Source organism: Prosopis cineraria, unplaced genomic scaffold, assembly GCF_029017545.1.
Source record: "Prosopis cineraria cultivar Desert tree isolate PC_DT_omini unplaced genomic scaffold, ASM2901754v1 PC7, whole genome shotgun sequence".
Lineage (NCBI taxonomy): Eukaryota > Viridiplantae > Streptophyta > Magnoliopsida > Fabales > Fabaceae > Prosopis > Prosopis cineraria.
In genome coordinates, this window is record NW_026555338.1 from 18,922,716 (window position 1) to 18,942,023 (window position 19,308).

At 34.1% G+C, this 19,308-nt stretch overlaps 1 protein-coding gene across 5 annotated transcripts; it reads left to right on the forward strand.

The window, feature by feature from the left end:
* The first annotated feature begins 11,543 nt into the window (after positions 1-11,543).
* LOC129316237 (tRNA-specific adenosine deaminase TAD3) lies at positions 11,544-19,081 on the forward strand. 5 transcript variants are annotated; one of them, XM_054960557.1, is made up of 11 exons: positions 12,432-12,623; positions 12,743-12,831; positions 12,920-13,384; positions 13,495-13,546; positions 13,879-13,952; positions 14,892-15,013; positions 16,311-16,393; positions 16,511-16,610; positions 16,788-17,249; positions 18,059-18,171; positions 18,700-19,081. In XM_054960557.1, exons 3-11 carry the CDS (start codon positions 13,303-13,305, stop codon positions 18,908-18,910), a joined length of 1,299 nt encoding a protein of 432 aa, XP_054816532.1. In that variant the 5' UTR covers positions 12,432-12,623; positions 12,743-12,831; positions 12,920-13,302; the 3' UTR covers positions 18,911-19,081. The 5 variants fall into 5 exon arrangements, with proteins under 5 accessions (XP_054816530.1, XP_054816532.1, XP_054816531.1 ...); XM_054960555.1 differs by lacking the exon at positions 12,432-12,623 and adding an exon at positions 11,544-11,692 and having other exon boundaries at positions 12,743-13,384; XM_054960556.1 differs by having other exon boundaries at positions 12,432-12,831.
* The last annotated feature ends 227 nt before the right edge of the window (positions 19,082-19,308 follow it).

The following is a 19,308-nucleotide window of genomic DNA, read 5'->3' on the forward strand; positions in this document are numbered from 1 at the left end:
AACCTCTCATTAATCTAGTCTCTAATCCTAACCACCAGATTAACCCCATGTAAAAGTCTTTGATATCATATCCCCTTCAGGCGGTTGGAATTTGGTTTCACTTTATATGTCCTTCACTGAAAACATCATTAGGAAAATCATTGTCGTTCCTCCTTGTATCAATCCTTAAAATGACACTTTTTGGTAGAAACCTGGGAAACATGGGAGATTTTTAGTGCAAGCAGCCTATATTTTTTTGAAGAAGAATACAGCTAATGATCGTAACCCTATTTGGAAGATTCTATGGAAATGGCCTCTACCTAAAAAGATGAAATTTTTCTTTTGGCAAGTACTTCATGAGAAAATTCCTAATAACTAATGGAGAGCTATGAGAGATTTCTCTGAGAATACTAATTGCCCCTTTAAGTGTGGTTGTGAGGAATCTATTACTCATATCTTAAGAGATTGTATGAGAGCAAAAAATTTATGGAAGGAATTGATTAACCCTATTTTCCATAACAAATTCTTCTCATGCAGCTTGCAGGACTGGATAAAATGGAGCACAACACATCATATTGATAGCGGGAAACTTAAATATTGGCCCTAGATTCACGTCTTTGGTCATACTTGTTGGTTGCTATGGACTTGTAGATGAAAAGATATCTTTGAAGGAACTCAACACAACACGAAAGCTATCCTTAACATGTGTTAAAGAAAGCTGATAGAGGAAAGAGATCTCAATCAACTCAAATTGCATTATGCCTTAATTGACACACATAGGTGTCGATAGATAGCACCTGTCTAAGGAACTATAAGAATGGACGTGGATGCTTCTCTAACTAAAAATAACAATGTTGCTTGTGGTGGATTAGCCACAAATTCAAAAGGTAAATGGATAAGGGACTTCACTTGTAACCTTGGTAATATCCTTATCATTATTGCAGAGGTCAAAGCTATTTAGCTAGGAATGGAGACTTGTAGAAGTATGAAAATTGAGAAAGCCTACATTTTCTCAGATTCACTTAATGCTGTTAGTTTTATCTATAGAGGAATTCTAAATTTTCACCCCTTCTACGAAGAGGTAAGAGCTATACAGGAGCTGATTATCACTCAACAGGATTACAAGATTCTCTATGCCCTTCATGAAGCCACTCTTTATGCTAATTTTCTTGCAAAGCAAGCCCACCATCATCCTTGCAATCTGATACAACTACTTGTAGCTCCCAGGGAATGTTAAGTTTATCTTCTAGCTGATAGGAGTGGGATTATACCCATAGCTTCTAACATTATCTAGTTTTATCACTAGCCTTTTCAAAAAAAATTGTGCAGGTTTTTTTTAATACAAGGACACAAGAAACCCGTGTAAAAGGTGAACAAAATTAGGTCATGTTAAATTCCATAAGAGACCTACAACCTGGGGGTAGATGATCATAAATAATAAGATCCAGCTTTTTTTAAGAGGCTTGGTGAGCGAGCATGTCCATACATCTGTTTGCTTTCCTGAACGTGTGGTCAAAGGTAATGATCCAATCTTTCATAACTAATTTCCTGACTTTATTGATAATACCAGAGAGAGGATGGTTATTAGGAAAATTATGTTGGATAAGCGAGAGTGCTTCGACATAATCAAGTATATATTGATTTTATTGAATCAAGCATTCCAACAAAGTTGAAGTCCTTCTAGAATACCCAAGAGTTCCATTATGGTGCTTGATTGATAACTAAGATATTTAGAGAATCCTTTGATCCAATTTCTTTATCATCTCATATGATTCCACCACAAGTAGTAGCTATAATGGAGTTGACAGCCCCATCAATGTCAAGGCGAGCGAATCCAACCTATTTTTAGGGGTGTCTATAGTGCCTCTAATCTTCTGCAATTACGACTGAGGAGATTAACTCTAGATTGAAGCCTCATATCGTTGTAGATTTGTTAGGTACTATAGAAAGCAATATCAACATTCTAGATGGTTTCTTTAGAATATATTTTTTTACAACGTGTCTTCCAGATGTTCTAGTGAACCTGAGCAAAAAGCCTTTGCCAAGGGATTTTCCTTGTGTTAAGATTTCTTGCCTTAACTTTCGCATTCTAAGTTATCCAATCCTGCACAAAAAGGGAGAAAAAAGTATTAAGTTTAGAAGGTTCCACCAGTTTAGTCAAAACATTACGAGCTTCTATGCAATCTTGCAGAATATGAATTGAGGAATCAAGAGAATTGCATTTGAAAAAGCAAGTTCGTTAAAGAGGAGCACTCCCTTTGGTATAAATAGATTTGAGTTGAAGTCTGTCCCAAGCAGCCTCCTAAAGAAAGTACTTGATTTTTTCATGAGTAGGCTACTTCCAAGTCCTTGCCCAAATGCCACACTTGTTACGATCTTTTGAGAAACCATAACCTTCTAAGCAAATTTGACAACGAAGTTGCCATTATAGGAAGGTCTCCAAACAATGACATCATTATCTCTAGAGGGATTGGCTAGTCTAACCAACGTAATGAGTCTTATCATCTTAGGAGGAAGGTGACAATTAAGAAGGCTAAAATTCCATCCCCCATCAAAGTTGTAAAGATCAAAAATTTGAGCATGAAGGATAACCTCTATGCTAGGATAGGTTTATTTAACAAGAGGTTTTGGAAAAAGGGACTACTTACTGTACCAGAAAGAGCTTTGGTCTCACTTATCAATTTTCCAACCAATATGCGCCATGAATTTATTCCAAACTTTACAAATATTATTCAAAGTAAAAGAGGAGGAGCTTAGTTTGTAGACCATAGGAATAGTGGGGTTAATATATTTGTATTTGTCACGAAGAATCTTGACCCAAAGATGATTTGGTTGAGTGATAAGACCCCAATAAAGTTTTATGATGAAGGCAATGTTTTGGATCTTAAGATTTTTTATGCCAAACCCCTAATAGATTTTTCCATAGTAATACAGTCCCAAGAGATAAGATGAGATTTTTTATGCCTATAAGAGGAGTCCCAGAGAAAATTTCTCGAATTTTTTTCCAAATTCGCCAGAGTTGGGCAACAGCATGGTTTGCATGACATAGCTAGAAATTGCCAAAAGGACAGAATTAATAAGGATAGTTTTCCCAGCAGTGTTAAGGAATCAACTTCTCTAATTGGCAAGGCGAGAGCAGGCTTTGTTAAGTAAGGGAGCAAAGGCGAATTTAGAAACTCTTTCATGGATTAAAGGAATTCCTAAATATTTTCCAAGATTACCTGTGAGGGGAGTTCCCAATTTAGTGCTGATTTGAGAAGCCCTATTAAAATTAACGTTCCTAGAACAAAAGAGCTTAAATTTTTTGATGTTAACTTTTTGGTCGGATGCATTACAGAAATTTGAGAGACATTATTGAATGATCCTAGCTTGGTTAATAGATGCCTCTGTAAAGAGTAACAAATCATCAGCAAAAAATAAACGGGAAATAAGAGGCCCATTAGTTGTTAGTCTAATTGGCTTCCACTCATTTTTATCAATGAACTAATAATACAGTGACTAAGACAATCAATGCAAAGGACAAATAAATAGAGAAATAAAGGGTCTCCCTGTCTTATGCCACGAGAGGGTACAAATTCATTTGTCAATTCACCATTTTAAAGAACCCTCATACAAGAAGTAGATATGGCAGCTCTAATTAATTTCCTAAAATGATTATTCAAACCAATGGAATGAAGAGTGTCATCTATAAAGTCCCAAGAGAGTCTATCAAAAGCTTTCTTAAGGTCAACTTTAAGAGCCATAAAACCCTTCTTTTTGTTCTTATTCCTCATTGAGTGAATAATTTCTTAAGCAATAATGATGTTATTACTACTCTGCCGACCTTGGATAAAGCTGCATTGAGAATCCCCAATAAGATTGTTCATACATTAATGAAAATAGTTAGAGAGAATCTTGGTTATTATTTTGTAGCTAACATTACAGAGAGATATAGGTCAAAAGTCCTTCATACAAGTAAGGTTATCGATTTTAGGGATGAGAATAATGAAGGTATCATTTATCTCACTAATGGTGTTCGGATTGATGAAGACCTTTTTAATGAGTTTGACAATGCTAGTTTTAAGATCATTCCAATAAGTATCGATGAAACCGACATTGATACCATTCAGACTAGGGGCTTTGTAGGCTCCGATATCAAAAGCTGCAGTCTTGATTTCCTCCTTGGTAAACTCCCTATGAATACATGTAGTTGTAAAGCAGACAGAGGTGGAAATCTTTTATTAGTGATGAGATTGTGTTTAACAAGAGCATCTTCCTTGAAGATATTTTCAAAATAAGAGATAACCATACTCTTTAAAGTATTTGGATCTTAAATCCAAGTATCATTATCAGATTTGAGAGATAAGATTTGATTTTTTTTTCCTTTTGATGATAGAGGTGGCATGAAAGTATTTAGTATTCCGATCACCCCAATTTAACCATTTGCATCTAGATTTCTAAAACCATATCAGCTCCGCCTGGTAAATAACCTTATTAAATTCAACCCATAAAGATTTCTCAAGTTTCCTAAGGAAGTAATTATCATTATGATTCCTCCGATGATCTATTCCTTCCAATTTGCGAAGGATCCTTTTCTTTTTTGTGGGAATACTACCAATATTGTTTTTATTCCATAAGGATGCAAAATCAGTAAATTTAATTCTTCCCTCATTCTAATCATTATTTTTCCAATGTTCCTTGATTATTAGGTGAAAGGAATCTTCAAGCATCCAAGCAGCATGACAACGAAAAGGTCCTTTATGTTGATAAGAATTGATCCTATTATCAAGTTTGATTCTAATAGGCTAATGGTCGAAGCCATATTTGAGGAGATGATAAGTATTCACTTGTTGAATTTAATATGCCACTCCACATTATAGAAGGCCCAATCAAGTTGTTCTTTAACATTTCCCTTTCCCCAAGTGAATGTATTCGCTGAAAAATTTAGATCAAGGAGATTGGAAGAATTGATACAGTCTCTAAATTGTTTCATGGCTCTCCTATTATGACTGATGCCTCCACATTTATCTTCACAGGAAAGGTAAGTATTGAAATCACTTACAATGAGCTAAGGATCATAAATATTTTGAGCAAGGGATGTGATGAAATCCCAAAGACCAACACGTTCATACGGGTTAGGGTCTCTGTAAACACAAGATAAGAGATAGGAATTATTATTAGAGAAAACATTAACTTTACAATGAAGAATTTGGATGTTGGAATAAATATAATCAATTTTAATAGTATTATTGTTCCAAAGAATCCAAATACCTCCAGCATATCAAGTAGCTTCAATATAGATCCAATCAGAGAATCCTAATTTTTTAACAATCTTATCTATTCTAGAACCACTTGCTCTAGTTTCAATTAAAATAAGGATTTGAGTATTATAAACATTAATAATTTCTCTGATGCAACCAAGAAAGCTTTTACCACAAGTACCTCTACAATTCTAGCAAATAATATCCATAATAATAATAATAATAATAATAAATAATAATAATAATAAAAGAGGGGATAAACCTAGAAAAATGATTAGACTTCATCCTCATTATTAATGAATTCATCATCCTCTAGGTCATTATTGATGTGTGGATTATCAAAATCCTCACCCAAAAGGTCATCATCAATGATTTCATCATCATTGCCATCAATAGAAATATCATCTTCATCATCTTTGTCACATAAGCATTAATTTTGATTAGTTATGGCTAGATCAATGCTCATTTGAGTTGCTGAAACAAAGTTGATAGAGTTACTAGGATCAAGAGGCATACTAGTATCATAATTCTTAGTTGATTTAGGAGGAGAAATCAAATTAATATTAGAAGTATTCCCTTGTATTCTTTGCGTCAGACTTGAAGATTAGGAGAGAGAAAATTTTCAGTTGTAGCTTTAATTTCGATGGACTTGCTTTAGTCTACTGTAATGGGTTTGTTTGAGAAGTCCAATTCCCTTTTATTCCCTTTAATTACCGTGTGTATACGTTTAGAGGGCCTTAGATGTGTTTGCTTTTGCTACAGCCCATTATGAGTAGCATCATCCAAATTGAAGTTCTTTGGGTCATCCCAATTAAAATAGAGCCCAACTCAAGAAGCCTTCTTCCCTTTAACTAAATTTGATAGTTTCTCATCTGTAAGAGCTTTCTCACTATCTCTAATTGTTTCAGCCACCATGTCCTTCTTATACTCTCGGTTTCTCTTATTTCCTACCAAGTCTTTCTTTACCCATACTTTCCTAACAGTCTTAGCTGCGTGACTCATAGTTGGACCGTTAAATGGAGCTACGTTCTCTATCTTACCGTTAAATGGATCATCTTCAGTGCTCAGCATATGCTGAGCACGAAGGTGCTCATCACCACCATTCGCATCGTTTCATTAAGGAGAAAAAATTGGGCTGTCTGTGAAGCTTTAATCTTAGCCATTAATTATTTTTATTTCACTAAACTTTTAATAAAATAAGGATGTTCGATTTCCCAACCCTGTTTGACGTCATAGACTATTTGCTCTCTTACTTTATCGGCCATCAGCGATGCTCTCTTGCTCCTTCAGCCATCATTGATTGTGGCTGGTAAGTTACTTTTTATTCTTTCACTTTCCTGCCGATTGGATTTTGGCTATTAAAATGGTCTCAAAGAAATCACATATTGTTTCCATAATCTAGTTTCTGCCACCGTTAAGTTTAGTTTGTGTTAGTGTCCAGCCTTTCAAACTTATAGATGTGGCTATTTTCTTGTTTAGTTCTGTCTAGAGAATATTGTAACTGATTAGTTCACTTTTAAATTATCCTTATTGTTTGCTCCCTTATTCCACATGTTATCAACCTTACCTAATTTTTTATATTTATAAGTTTAATGTTGATGAAAGGACTTGATTTTTTCTTTAGTTTCTTCTTGTATATATAATAATTTTGTGGGATAAATTCTTGCAGCCACTATGCACAAAATTTGGATTATTTTAAGATGCTTTTAATGAAGCAAGTCTAGTGACTGGATCACAAAGAAGCTATGGCAGAAATTGTTTTGCAGACACACTTCTAGTTTTGATTTATGGTTTCTTCTACAGTTTTCCATGTGTGCAATTTCAATGCATGCTAAATTATTTTTCTCAATAATCCATCATCCATTTTATCTAGAAATTTTACCTTAGACATGAATACAGGCGTCTTTCCTATTAATAGCAAATAAAATCTTAAATGTAATGCATCTAAACCTTATGGACTCTAGATGCTTGGCATTTAAGTACTGTTACCTTTTTATGATTATTCTAATGGTTGATTATTTCCTCCAGATCTTTTCCCCTTGTTTGATTTGTTTATTCTTGTATTTGCCAAAGCTTATGATACACTCTCCTTAAACTAAATAACTGAACCAAGCAATAGAATTTAGCATTGGGTGGATTTGTTATTCATCTTCCTTCCCCTCCCCCTATCCAAATTAATTATCAGTTAGGTCAGTTGGAAAGTTTTTAAGGTGGCACTGAAAAATCTTCTAGTGGCATTGAGATTAACCAATGGAATTGATTGCTTCACTTCTTCAACATATCCAGTTGGTAAAAAAAAAAACCTTTAGAAAAAGTGTAGTTGAAAACTTTTGAATTATTTTAGAAATATCTATCTCAAAATTAAGAATGGCAAGTATCATAAAAGAAAACACTTGCAACAAGTAATAACACAACATTAGCTCACAATATTAGATAAAGAAGTAGCATCCACAGTGCATAGATTAAAATATATCAATACTTTGTATGAGATCATATTCCACATGTACATTTCCAGCTAAATATTGTGAAGGATGAAAATTGATTTTCTTGTAGGTTGCTAGTAAATGATTGAAGCAAAGCAAGCGCCATCCTACAAAAATTTGTCCTTTGAGCTGTGCAAAAAGTCAAAAAGTGTCCATTAAAGTGTAAAGCAAACAACCTCCAAAAGCTAAAAGTCAAAAGTTGTCATGTACAATGCTAAATTGCAAATTAGTGAAGTGCAAAGCAAGCTGTCCTCAAAAGCCAAAAATAGTCTAGTGTGTATTTTACTACCCTGTATGAAGAAGAAATTATGTTATTAATTAGGTTTGTAACACGTATAAAATGTGAAGAGGTTGAAATGCATAGAGATTGGTTTTGTTCATTAGAATCAAATTGTATATGACATTTTTGAAATAAATAAAGTTGTATTTTTATGTATATTGTGCACATATATTTTTTATTTATTACCTTGTGAGTAGTTTGTCATGAGATCTATGGCATCAAGTGATGAAATTTTACTACCTTGTGCCTACATTTGCAAATGTTAGTGATTGTGACATGAAAACAAGATTACAATATATAATAACACTTAGTAGAAATTAATGTATTGATTTATACCATTAACAAAGTTGTAAATGACAATGATTGTAATGTAGAGGGTGGAAAAATATGTTTGTTAGAGGAATTGTGCATGAAAAGGTTAAATCTTGTATTTATGCAGGTGGTGTTGGAGCCTCTAAGTTTGAAACTGTTGAAACTTGAGTTTGTGTAACTTTCATTTGATCAACTTTTCTTCTTCTTTTTGTTTTTTTTTTTTGATGATGAAGCCTTTTCTTTTTCCTCAAACTTCTTTTCAAATAGTGAAGCCTCTTGAGAGTCCTAAAAAAAAAAAAATACAAGATGAGTTATAGCTTCTTTTTATTTTATATATAAATTAAAATTCAATACTTTTAATGTAACTCTTCTTCTTTTTTTTTTAATTCTTCTTGATTTTCCATCTCTTTTTTTCAACCCCTTTGGCATATTTTGTGACTTTATGACTAGTGTAGAATTATCATCTCATCACTACAAGGAATCTTATTTTCTAACTCAATGACACATCTATGCACATAAGTAAATCCCTCAAGTGTCATGGCTGCCTTTAATGCCAGTCTTCCCATCATAAGTATTAGTTGTCTATACCTATGTGTAATGTCAAGTCTAGGATCTACTTGAATCTCATTTCCTCTAATATCATGGACAATACCAGACCTTGCTTCTTTGGTCCAGCGCTTTAGAATATATTGTGTAGGCATAACTCTTACATCCTTTGACTCGTATACTTTTAATGCATGACAACATAATATCCCTGTAGTCTCAAATTTTTGACAAGTGCAAGAAGTTTCATGTATGTCAAGTTTGAACTCAACTCTCCATTCCCCTTCCTCATCAATCATATAGGCAGTATATATAAACAATGAATTTTTATTATCACAAGTAGATAACTCCACAGAGAATTGGAGATCCCATTATTCTTGGAACATCTCAAAGATAGTGGGGGTATACACTTGCACGAGTTGGCGTAGGATAGGTGCACTTTGATTGACCATCCTAGGAATCTTTTATTGAGATTCATACTCAAGTTCCACTTCCTCGTATCGCTTCTTTGCTACAACCTTGTCAAATCTTTTAAAGAATCGATTGATGTCCAATTTTGGCCTTGTACATCACTTCGCATCAGCATTCACACTTTCACTAACCTATGTGCTCCTTATACCTAATGTATGAGCATCCTTCACATAACACCAAGCCCATTTCTTCTTAACATCATAAGTAGAGTTCAACCACCCATTTTCTTGGATATTATAAGAAGATAATAATTGGATCCATTCTTCTTTAAACTTGTCTATATCAACATAATTAAACATGCATTTCTTGAAATCAGTCAAAAATCGTGACCCTTCTTTCATCAAGTTCCCGAGGTGTTTAACACCATTTTTCAATAAATGCCAACTACATAAACAATGTTTTGTATTAAGAAGAACTTCACGCAATGCTCTTGCTATAGCCTGATTTTGATCTATAAATACAACTTGAGGCTTATTTTGTATGTGAGCATCCAAAAATGTTTCTAGTAACCACTTGAAAGACTCAATAGTCTCATCATACAATAGCACTGCTCCAAAAATGACCACACTTCTGTGATGATTAAACCCAGAAAAGAGTGCAAGAGGTCGATGATTTTGATTAGTATTGTATGTTGTATCCAATGATACAACCTCAACAAAATGTTCATAATCTATTAGCAGACGACCATCAGCCCAAAAAACATTAATGATGTGTTAGTCTGAGTCCAACTGATATTTGTGGTAGAATGCTAGATTTTCTGCAATTTGTTTTTGAAAATATTGAAGTAGACATCCTACCTCCCCAAACTTCATACATCTATTCTTTTTGGACTCTAAGTAGTTATTTGCATCGTTCATCGTGTATCCAAGATTTTCTTGTCCACCAGCATATGTACTCATTAAATCAAAAGTAGCCCTTGGTTCAATTCAAGCCCAGATTCTTCTGCAAGATCTATCTCATATGCCTGAGCTTCTGATAAATTTCTCTGGGATGGTAACAGGAAAACTATGTCTTCTATATGAAGAGGGTGACTACGCTCTTTATCAAACACAATAATTTTGAACTTTTGCCCAACAAGAGATACTGCCATTCTTGCCTTACATTTGGTCCTTGTTTCTGGCCTATATACAGAAGAATATATTCTTTTTTCATTTTTTCTCCGAACACCTTCCTTGCAACATAAATATCTATATGTGATAATAATTGACTTATCTTTTCTACTCTTTGTAGAAGTATCCTTTCTAACTCCAAATCCATTCATTTTACTATATTCTCTCCAAAACTCCCATGCCTCATCTAAACTTTCAAATTCTCTCCCTATTTTGAGTTCTGATTCATCCTCCACTTGCATAGTCCCTGCACAGAGCAAAAGTATTTATATATATATATATATTATACAAGTTTTTCAAAAAAAAAAAGGGATGTAACAGAACACGCACATATCATTGTTATTATATATATATATATATATATATAATAGAACACGCACATATTTAGAGACTTGATAACATAAAATTTTAATTTTGTTCCTCAATCATTTCCTTCTTTTGTCTTATTTTGTTATATTACACACACACACACACACACATATATTTCATCCAATATCACATTTGGTATTTATCTATTTAGTTTTGTTAATTTCTTAAGCTATCTCTACTTTTAGTTAAAAAAAGAAGGACAAGAAGAATAGTCATAGAGAGCTTGAGCATTCTAAAAGACAAAAAACAAAAGAAGAAGAATCAACTATGTGATAAAGCCTACCAGAAAATGGCCAGAATGAAGACGCAAGGTCCCTCCCTCCATTTGAGTTACACTGTTACAGAATGCTTTGCATAAACCTGGAGCTCAATGAAAGATTAAAAAAGAGGTGCCAAAACAATACATTCCTCCCTCCCTCCTATTGATTTTATAAAATGAGGTTGAAGTCATTGAACAAAGTTGAGGAGCTCAACATCCTTATTTTATTAAAAGTTTAGTGAAATAAAAATAATTAATGGCTAAGATTAAAACTTTGTAGACAGCCCATATTTTTTCTCTTTAATGAAACGGTGCGAATGGGCGATGAGCACCTTCATGCTCGGCATATGCTGAGCACCGAAAATGATCCCCTCGGTTTCTTTTATTTCCTACCAAGTTGTTCCTTGCCCATACTTTCTGACAGTCTTAGCTACGTGACTCGTAGCTGGACCGTTAAATGGAGTTTCATTCTTCGTCTTGCCATCGTCTCTGAGCTTTAGGTTGGCTAGAACATCAAATTGAGATATGTTTAGTTGGTTAGATCCTTGATTTGGGTGATTTTACTTGTTACTCGTTGGATTCTTCGAGTTTTGTGCTCAAGCTAGTCTTCGAAACTTCATCCATTCTTTGCAGATTTCTTCTAATGAGTAAGATTTCGATGACCCTTCGTGAGCCTTCTCTTGTTGATTTATCTACTGTCTGGCTATATTTCCTTGTGAATGGTCCGGGACGCTGTTGTTAACTTCAACCTTGTTCTTCTTCTTTTTTGTAACTCTGATTTTTGGGTTATATAGGCAAGAGTTTTTATTGTGACCATAGCAACTACACCCGAAGCAAATAAGATTTAAGCTTTCATATTCAACATTGTAAAGTTCATCTCTAATAAAGATCCTTGGAACGAGTTTCTTTTGGAGGTCAATTTCCACACTAATTCGAACAAATTTTCCCCTCTCTGTTTTACAAGTCTCATTTTGAATGTCTGCTTCAGAGAGTGTATTTACATCTACCTTCAGTGTTTTACCCATACAATTTCCTATTCTCCATAAGATTTTTTTATCATAGCATTGAATAGGAATATTGTTTAATCTCACCAAAGGTGCTATCTTACTAAATAAATTTGTATTCGGGTTGAAATTTGGTGTCTAGCGCTGAACCATGATATAGTGATTGAAAATTCACCATGAGCCTCCATTAAGGATATTCTGGTATGCTTCTTGATTTTTGGTTTTGATTATATATAATAACCATTAACCAAATCAATGAGTTCGAAGTCTCTGATCTGCCACATTTTCGCTAATCTTGATTTAAGAGATTTCGGATTTAATTGAATACCCAAAGTTTTAATGACTAAAGCAACCACCCATAGTGTATATATTTTCTTCTATTCTTCATTAGAGATCTAAACACTGGGATATTGATCCATTAGTTTTTTGGTATAATCAGAAGGAGACCATTTTTGCTCCGGTTCCTTAATTAGAGAATCATTAATGTGTTCAGTGTTATTTCCTTCACTAATCCCCTAACAACTATTGTAGCTTACAAGGAATCTTTATAAGAAATAGGAGCTTTTAATGCCCTGTAAAAGTTTTTCCTTGCCTGGATTTTCTACTCTGTTGCGAACATTTTCAGATTGTATTTCCATAGGTTGAGTTCCATGTTGTTCGCTTTTTGATCTTTTATCTATTATTTGGATGCAGGTGGATCCATGATAGCATCTTGAGATTTTGAGGCAGAGAAAATGAAGTCAGACTTAGAGTTCATCACGTTTTTTCGCTCTGTGAAATTGGTAAATTGTGCAGGTTTTAAATGATGGAAATCAATGCTTTATTTAAAGACCAAACTAACCTTCGGCGAACTCCATCGTGTCATGTTAGTACAATCCGGTAAGCTTTCGTGTAAGTGCAATCCAGTATACCCATCGCCGTCGCCGACGTGAGACATACCCAAGTGCGTTCGACTCCCTCCCAATTTTCGAATACCTGCTCTTCTTCCTTGAAACCCTCCACTTCTTCCTCGACGCAAATACGACAGAGGCAATAGGAAGGGTTGTTTCAGTCTCGTGGACGGTGGTGGTTTCCGGCGCAGCGCTGCAGTGCTTTCCGGCGTGGTTACACAGCTGAATCGAGTGATGCAAGGTTTCCGGCCATGATGCATAATTGGCATTGAAGGTCTCGACTCCTTCTTTGCACTGAGCTATCTATCACTACAAATCTAGGGAAACGGGGGGGAAAAAACATTGGGAACAAGTAAGAAAAGAATGACAGATAACAAAATGAATATGTACCAAATTGTTCACATCCCAGACAAGGAGCCATATCCCCTTCACCAGCAACCCACTGGTCAGTTTATTAAAACTCATTAATTCAAACTCTTCTTTTCTTTTACATGGACTCAATGGATATTCAAAAAATAGTGCTTTGTTTATAGCTTTGTATTTCTATCTGTTCAGAGAATGTCATTGCTTCAGTCATTGATCCAAAGCATGCCAACCAAATTATAAGGTTAGTTCCTCAACCTTTATTTGTAATTTCCATTGTTTTATATGTAATATGTTGTTGGTTTAAAAAGATTTTGAGCTCGTTGCTGTTGAAACTTCTAACTTTTCTCTTCCTTTCTATTTTAAACTGATTTTCAAGGCACAAAAAATAAAGTAACTCTGAGTCCACCAGTCATTTCTACTTTATGATTTCTAATACTGGCTAAAGTCTTGTTTTCATCTTTTTTATTTTCTTTGGTCACTGTATTTATATGAAGGCAACCCAATATTTGCTTATATTTGCATTATGGGCTCAATGTATTGTGAGCTGATCAAGTTATTTAAATTTGTTGTTAGGATTTTGAATCGAATACAACCACTGGAAAATCTCCGTCATGTGAAACGAGTTCAAAAGAAAATTCTTGAAGCAGGTTTGATGGTTTGTCATGTGTGCAATATTATGGCATGTTATATTTGTTACATCGTTTAACATTCATCCCATATGGATCATTAAATTAGGAAAGTTATAAAAGCAAGAGATGTACCATCTTATATTTTCATTTTTTATGCGAGAAAAATTGATTTCGTGTCATTTTTTATTTTAACCTTTTAAGGTGAGTAAATAGTAATTATATTCATCTTTCTGAACTTGAAAGTCAAAACCAATGAACATATCAAGTTCCTTAAACTTCTTATTGAACTAAGCGTTACATTACATGCCATGTCTAAGGGACTGGGTGAAGGCTGACTGTTAAATTGAATTAATGGAGCATTTTCAAACTCTTTCCTTTTCAATGGTTGGCTGAACATTAAGGAACCCTAAGACTCCTTATCTCCATTGTTCTGGTTCTGTATATATGGGTATAATTTTCTTTGTAAGGATTATTATATAAGACAAATATCTTTAGACATAAAACAGACATGCTTCTTGGCCAAGGAAGCAAAAACTTCAGTTTGCTGCCAATTTCAATCACCATGTCCACTGATGAAATGCATAAATTAAGCTCACACTATAAACAGTTACAACGAGTAACAACAGAGAAAGAAAATAGTTTTGGTGAGGAATATATGCTATGAAATAGATGGGTATGTAAACAACCTATAGTCATTGACAAAATCATATTATCTGACTTTATAGATGATACAAGGAAAGAACACAAATGAATGTAGAAGAAAGCATGGTTTTAAAAGCATAAAGCTATTTTGTACATCACTTGCACTTATGGTCAAAAGACCTAGTCACTCAGTTTGACGGTAGATATTTTTGCTTCAACACCTGTATTAATGTACATGGCTTTCATTCTTTATCATTATGACTTGTGGTCAAAAGATATAGTAATTTTTTGGTGACAATGAAAAATATTTGACAGGACAAATAGAGTTATCTGTGATCTTGTGTCTGGCATCTGAAGGTGACAGCCAATTGGATAGTATGCCACCGCATCTGCAGGAGTTGATTAGGTCCTATCAATTGAGTCCTTTTATCACAAAAGTGGGTCTTCCTTATTTTGTCTCTGTTTTTTTTTTTGGTTTGTGGTGCTTTATTCTGATTATTTTAAATGTGCAAGATGAAAATATATTATGAAAGTTGAAATATTGATTTTTAAATTTTTTATGTCTAGTTTTTAAAACCAAAAGAAAAAAGGATTATATATAATTTGACTTATGAATTTATCATTGTACTGTACTGATTGAAACTGCTAAGCTGGCATAACAAATATGGTATATTTTTTCTTGTTAACTAATTTTATTTGTTTCTAAAGAAGAAAGATAACAGTTTAAATAATTTGTATACTTTGTATTGGGGGGAAAAAGCAAACCATTAGCACTATAAAGCAATTGGTTTTACATGAAAGCGAACTTTTCCTTTTATCAAATGTTTATCAGATTTTAATCTGAGCAAAGCAATGAAGCTATGTTTGTTAAATGTGTAACCCATATTTGTTTAGAGTGAGGGAGGGGGAGGATAAACTGTCTGCTCTTTCAAATGTTAAATGTGGTGTTCTGATGGTTACTTGAAGTGAAGTAAGGTGCTTTCATTTCTTCATGTCTAAGCGTAGGGTGGAATATTTTTTGCCTTTCTTTTTCACTTATCCTTTAATGGTTTTGGGATATATTAGGATGCACTTTTTTTGGGGCTGAAATCTGATGAACTCTAATTGTGTGGAATCTTGGTTCCCTTACCATTTCAAAATTCTAGTAGAGTTCTTTGATGTGAAAGTGTGGTTTCATTTTCTGTGAAAGAGACAATCAGTTCTAAAATTAATTGCCATTCTCTGAAACTAGCGGAGACTGCTTGGGCCCAAGTAGAATAACAACATATTTTCATGAAGTTCTATGTTTTTTTTCTATCTTTATTAGGTCTTACTAGTAACCTGCATACTCAAGCACTTCTAAATGCAACCTACTATTTCTATCTTGAAGATGGATCTTTTCAGTCATGCAAATGAGCATACCTACACTAATATATATGGCTTTGGGAGGTTTTTGTGTCATGGTGAGTCCCATTCTCAAAGTGTAAAATAATAGTGGCGTGGGTCAGAAAATTTTGAACTGCCCATGATCTCATTAGTTTGAAAATAAAAAGTAAAAATGAAAAGGGGACTAACTTGTACAACAACAAGAAGAAGTCTTATCCTACTAGGTAAAGTCAGATACATTGATTGTACTGACTGAAATCTGTATTAACTTGTAGATACTGGGATGTGCTGTGATTTTATGATCTTCATTGCATGTTACTGCTCCAATGCTGGTGATTCATGGATTGAATTGAATCTGACTATTTTTAGGTTTGTAAATATGCTGCAACGTCAAAAGAAGAGTGGCAAGAGCAATGCAAGTTTTGGCCAACATCATATCATCCAAGGACCTAGTAAGCTTTCTATCGTGTTCTAGATATATTGTCTCTGATTGAAGCATTGTTTCTCCCATTAGAATAATAGCTGACTTTGGTTCTGGTTTTGGCTTTGCTTTCATACTCAAACTACAGTAACATTGATGGCATTACCGGATTCAGTGAGGGTGACTCGCAGTTAGTTTTCAAGTTCATGCAATCAGCTGTTGAGTTGGCGACATCTGAGGCTGGGTTGGTATGTAAACAAAAGTTTCCCTTTGAATGAAACTAATTGTAGATCAGTATATGCTTTTTGGAACCGTGTCAATTGTCCAACTAAAGTGAGGACTTGTCTTGTTTATCTGTAAAAGCTAATGGAGCAATGATCTTATTGATTGTGCTTGCTAAGCTGCTTGTGTAATTTGCTAAGCAGGTTGTCAATGCTGCAGTGATTGTGGATCCTTCAGCTAAACAGGTGATTTCAAGTGCTTGTGATGAGGTTTATATTCCCAACACTTGCAAAGACAGTTGTAGCACTGACTCTTGCTGCTTGAAAAAACCAGAATTGTTTAGTTTCCATCCCATTGCCAATAAAGTAGGACCCAATGACCCGTCGAATTTAAACAATCCATCCAATCAACCCAAACCACCTCATACAGGTGTGGCTTGTTTATACCCTTGGCAGTGGGCTGAGCAGCAATCACTTAGGCCAAGTTTATACAAGTGGCACCCCTTACGGCATGCTGCTATTGTAGCTATAGAATCTTCTGCCGTGAGGGATCGATGCCTTTTTCGTTCTGTGAGTGACATTGATGAAAAATGTTTGGTATTGGATCATGAAAAGACTTGCTGGATTGCCTCTCCTCCAAAGAGACAGAGAACTATTCCTGATAATGTAAGTTTTTCCTGTAAGTTCTGATAATGGAACTGGGTTTAATGGATACTTTTTTGGGAAAATGACATTTAAGGATTCTCTAAGACCATTATTTAAACGTTATTTAAGAACATTCCAAAAGAAGACCATATTCCTTGAATTAAAATTTTGTGGGTAACAATTCCTGAGTTAATTTTTTCAGTACTGTTCTTTCCCAGTTTTAGTACTCAATTTTTCAATAATCATCTTAGATGTTTTCAATACTCATCTTTTATGTTTTCAATACGGAAAAACACTTATATTTAATTCTTCTTGTTATTAAAACCATGGAAGTTGAACATTGAAAACATATGAAGTAATTACTGAAAAAACTGAGTAATGAAAATTCCTAAAAATGACTATTGAAAATGTGAAAGATGAGTATTGAAAATATATGGAAGATGAGAACTGAAGAAACTCAATCGAAGAATTTTAATCCTAACTAAGGAGTAAGGACCATGATCCCCACCCCCCGAAATTTCATAATTTTAAGGTCCTTAACTATAATTAATCTCCTTAGAAGGTCCTAAAATGTCATTTTTCCTACTTTTTTTTTTAAATCGTCTGGATGCTGTAGTCCCACTCTTTATAAAGCATGTATTTCTTGCTGGCTGTGGTATCAAGGTCATTTAATTCTATTGTTTGATAATTTGTGACTAAAATAACATGAAGTACAGAAACAAAATATGTGGGTGCAACATCATTCATCTGATATCTCTTTGTTCAAAATAGAGCATGAGAAGATTAATTTGTGGAAGTTTTTATACCATCATTGGCTTATGGTGTTTCAGGTCGAGGATGATGAAAAATTAAATGCTCTTAGCCAGAGTTCTGATCAGGTGTCAGCGCGACCTTACTTATGCACTGGTTATGACATCTTTCTTGTTTGGGAACCTTGCACAATGTAAGATTGTATACAAGACACTTATCTGATTTCGATGCATTCTTATCTCTAAAGATCCTCTAGAGTATTTTGCCTGTTTAGTATACAGAATCAAATGGAATTGAAAATGAAATGAATGGAAAAAAAATTGATTTTGTAAATAGATAATGTCCTTTATGCCCTTTTATTCAAGTGAAAAAAAAATATCCTTCTTGTTGAGCAATGATAATAAAGACTACAATAAATTTTGTAGATCTCTGATTTTTATGCAATAACTTCTTCCATTGTACTCACTCCATCCCATTTTGTGATTCTTCAATGATAAATATTCCAATATTACCCCTCATTATTCAATTCTATAAATAAATTTCCTTCATTCTCTCTCTTATTAATGAAGGGTATTTTTAGAAGTTTATAAAAAAATTAAGATTATAATTTGTATTTAATGAACTTCATTAGTATGTATAATTTTGTCAAAAAATGTTTTATAAATTGGAATGAAAGGAGTACATTTCTCTAACACATTATTGCCGTCCACATTGATGTCAGGTGTGCTATGGCATTGGTCCATCAGAGAATCAGGAGGATATTTTATGCTTTTCCAAACCCTAATGCTGGGGCCTTGGGCAGTGTTCACAGATTACAGGGAGAGAAAAGCTTGAATCATCATTATGCTGTCTTCAGAGTTCTGTTGCCTGAGGAAGTCCTCCGTAAACATAATGCTCAAGTTTCAGAAACCGTTGCAGCCAGTACTGCTTAAGCACCAGATGTGAGTTCTTAGGCTTAGGAGGATGATGATGAATGATTATAACTTGGGAGAGGATTAACGAGAGAATGTTGAATGTTGTTAACTTATGTAGAATTATTCTGAATTGTTATGTTAGTAACATAAATTGGGAGAGTTATTATCAATTCAATCATTGATTTGTAATGTTGTTTTGTTGAGGTACAGGTTCAATGTATTTCAATAGAATAATAATTAGTAAGAAGTTCTACTATAAAATATTGTGGCCTCTGAGGGTAATTGTCGGAAAGTAATTTTTTTAATGACTGACCTTAGTGCTTCATGCCTAAAAAAGCAAAAGACAAGAAAAGTAGTGCTCATATATAAATGGCCCTAATATATGTTTTGCATGTCTATTGGACACATTATTACAA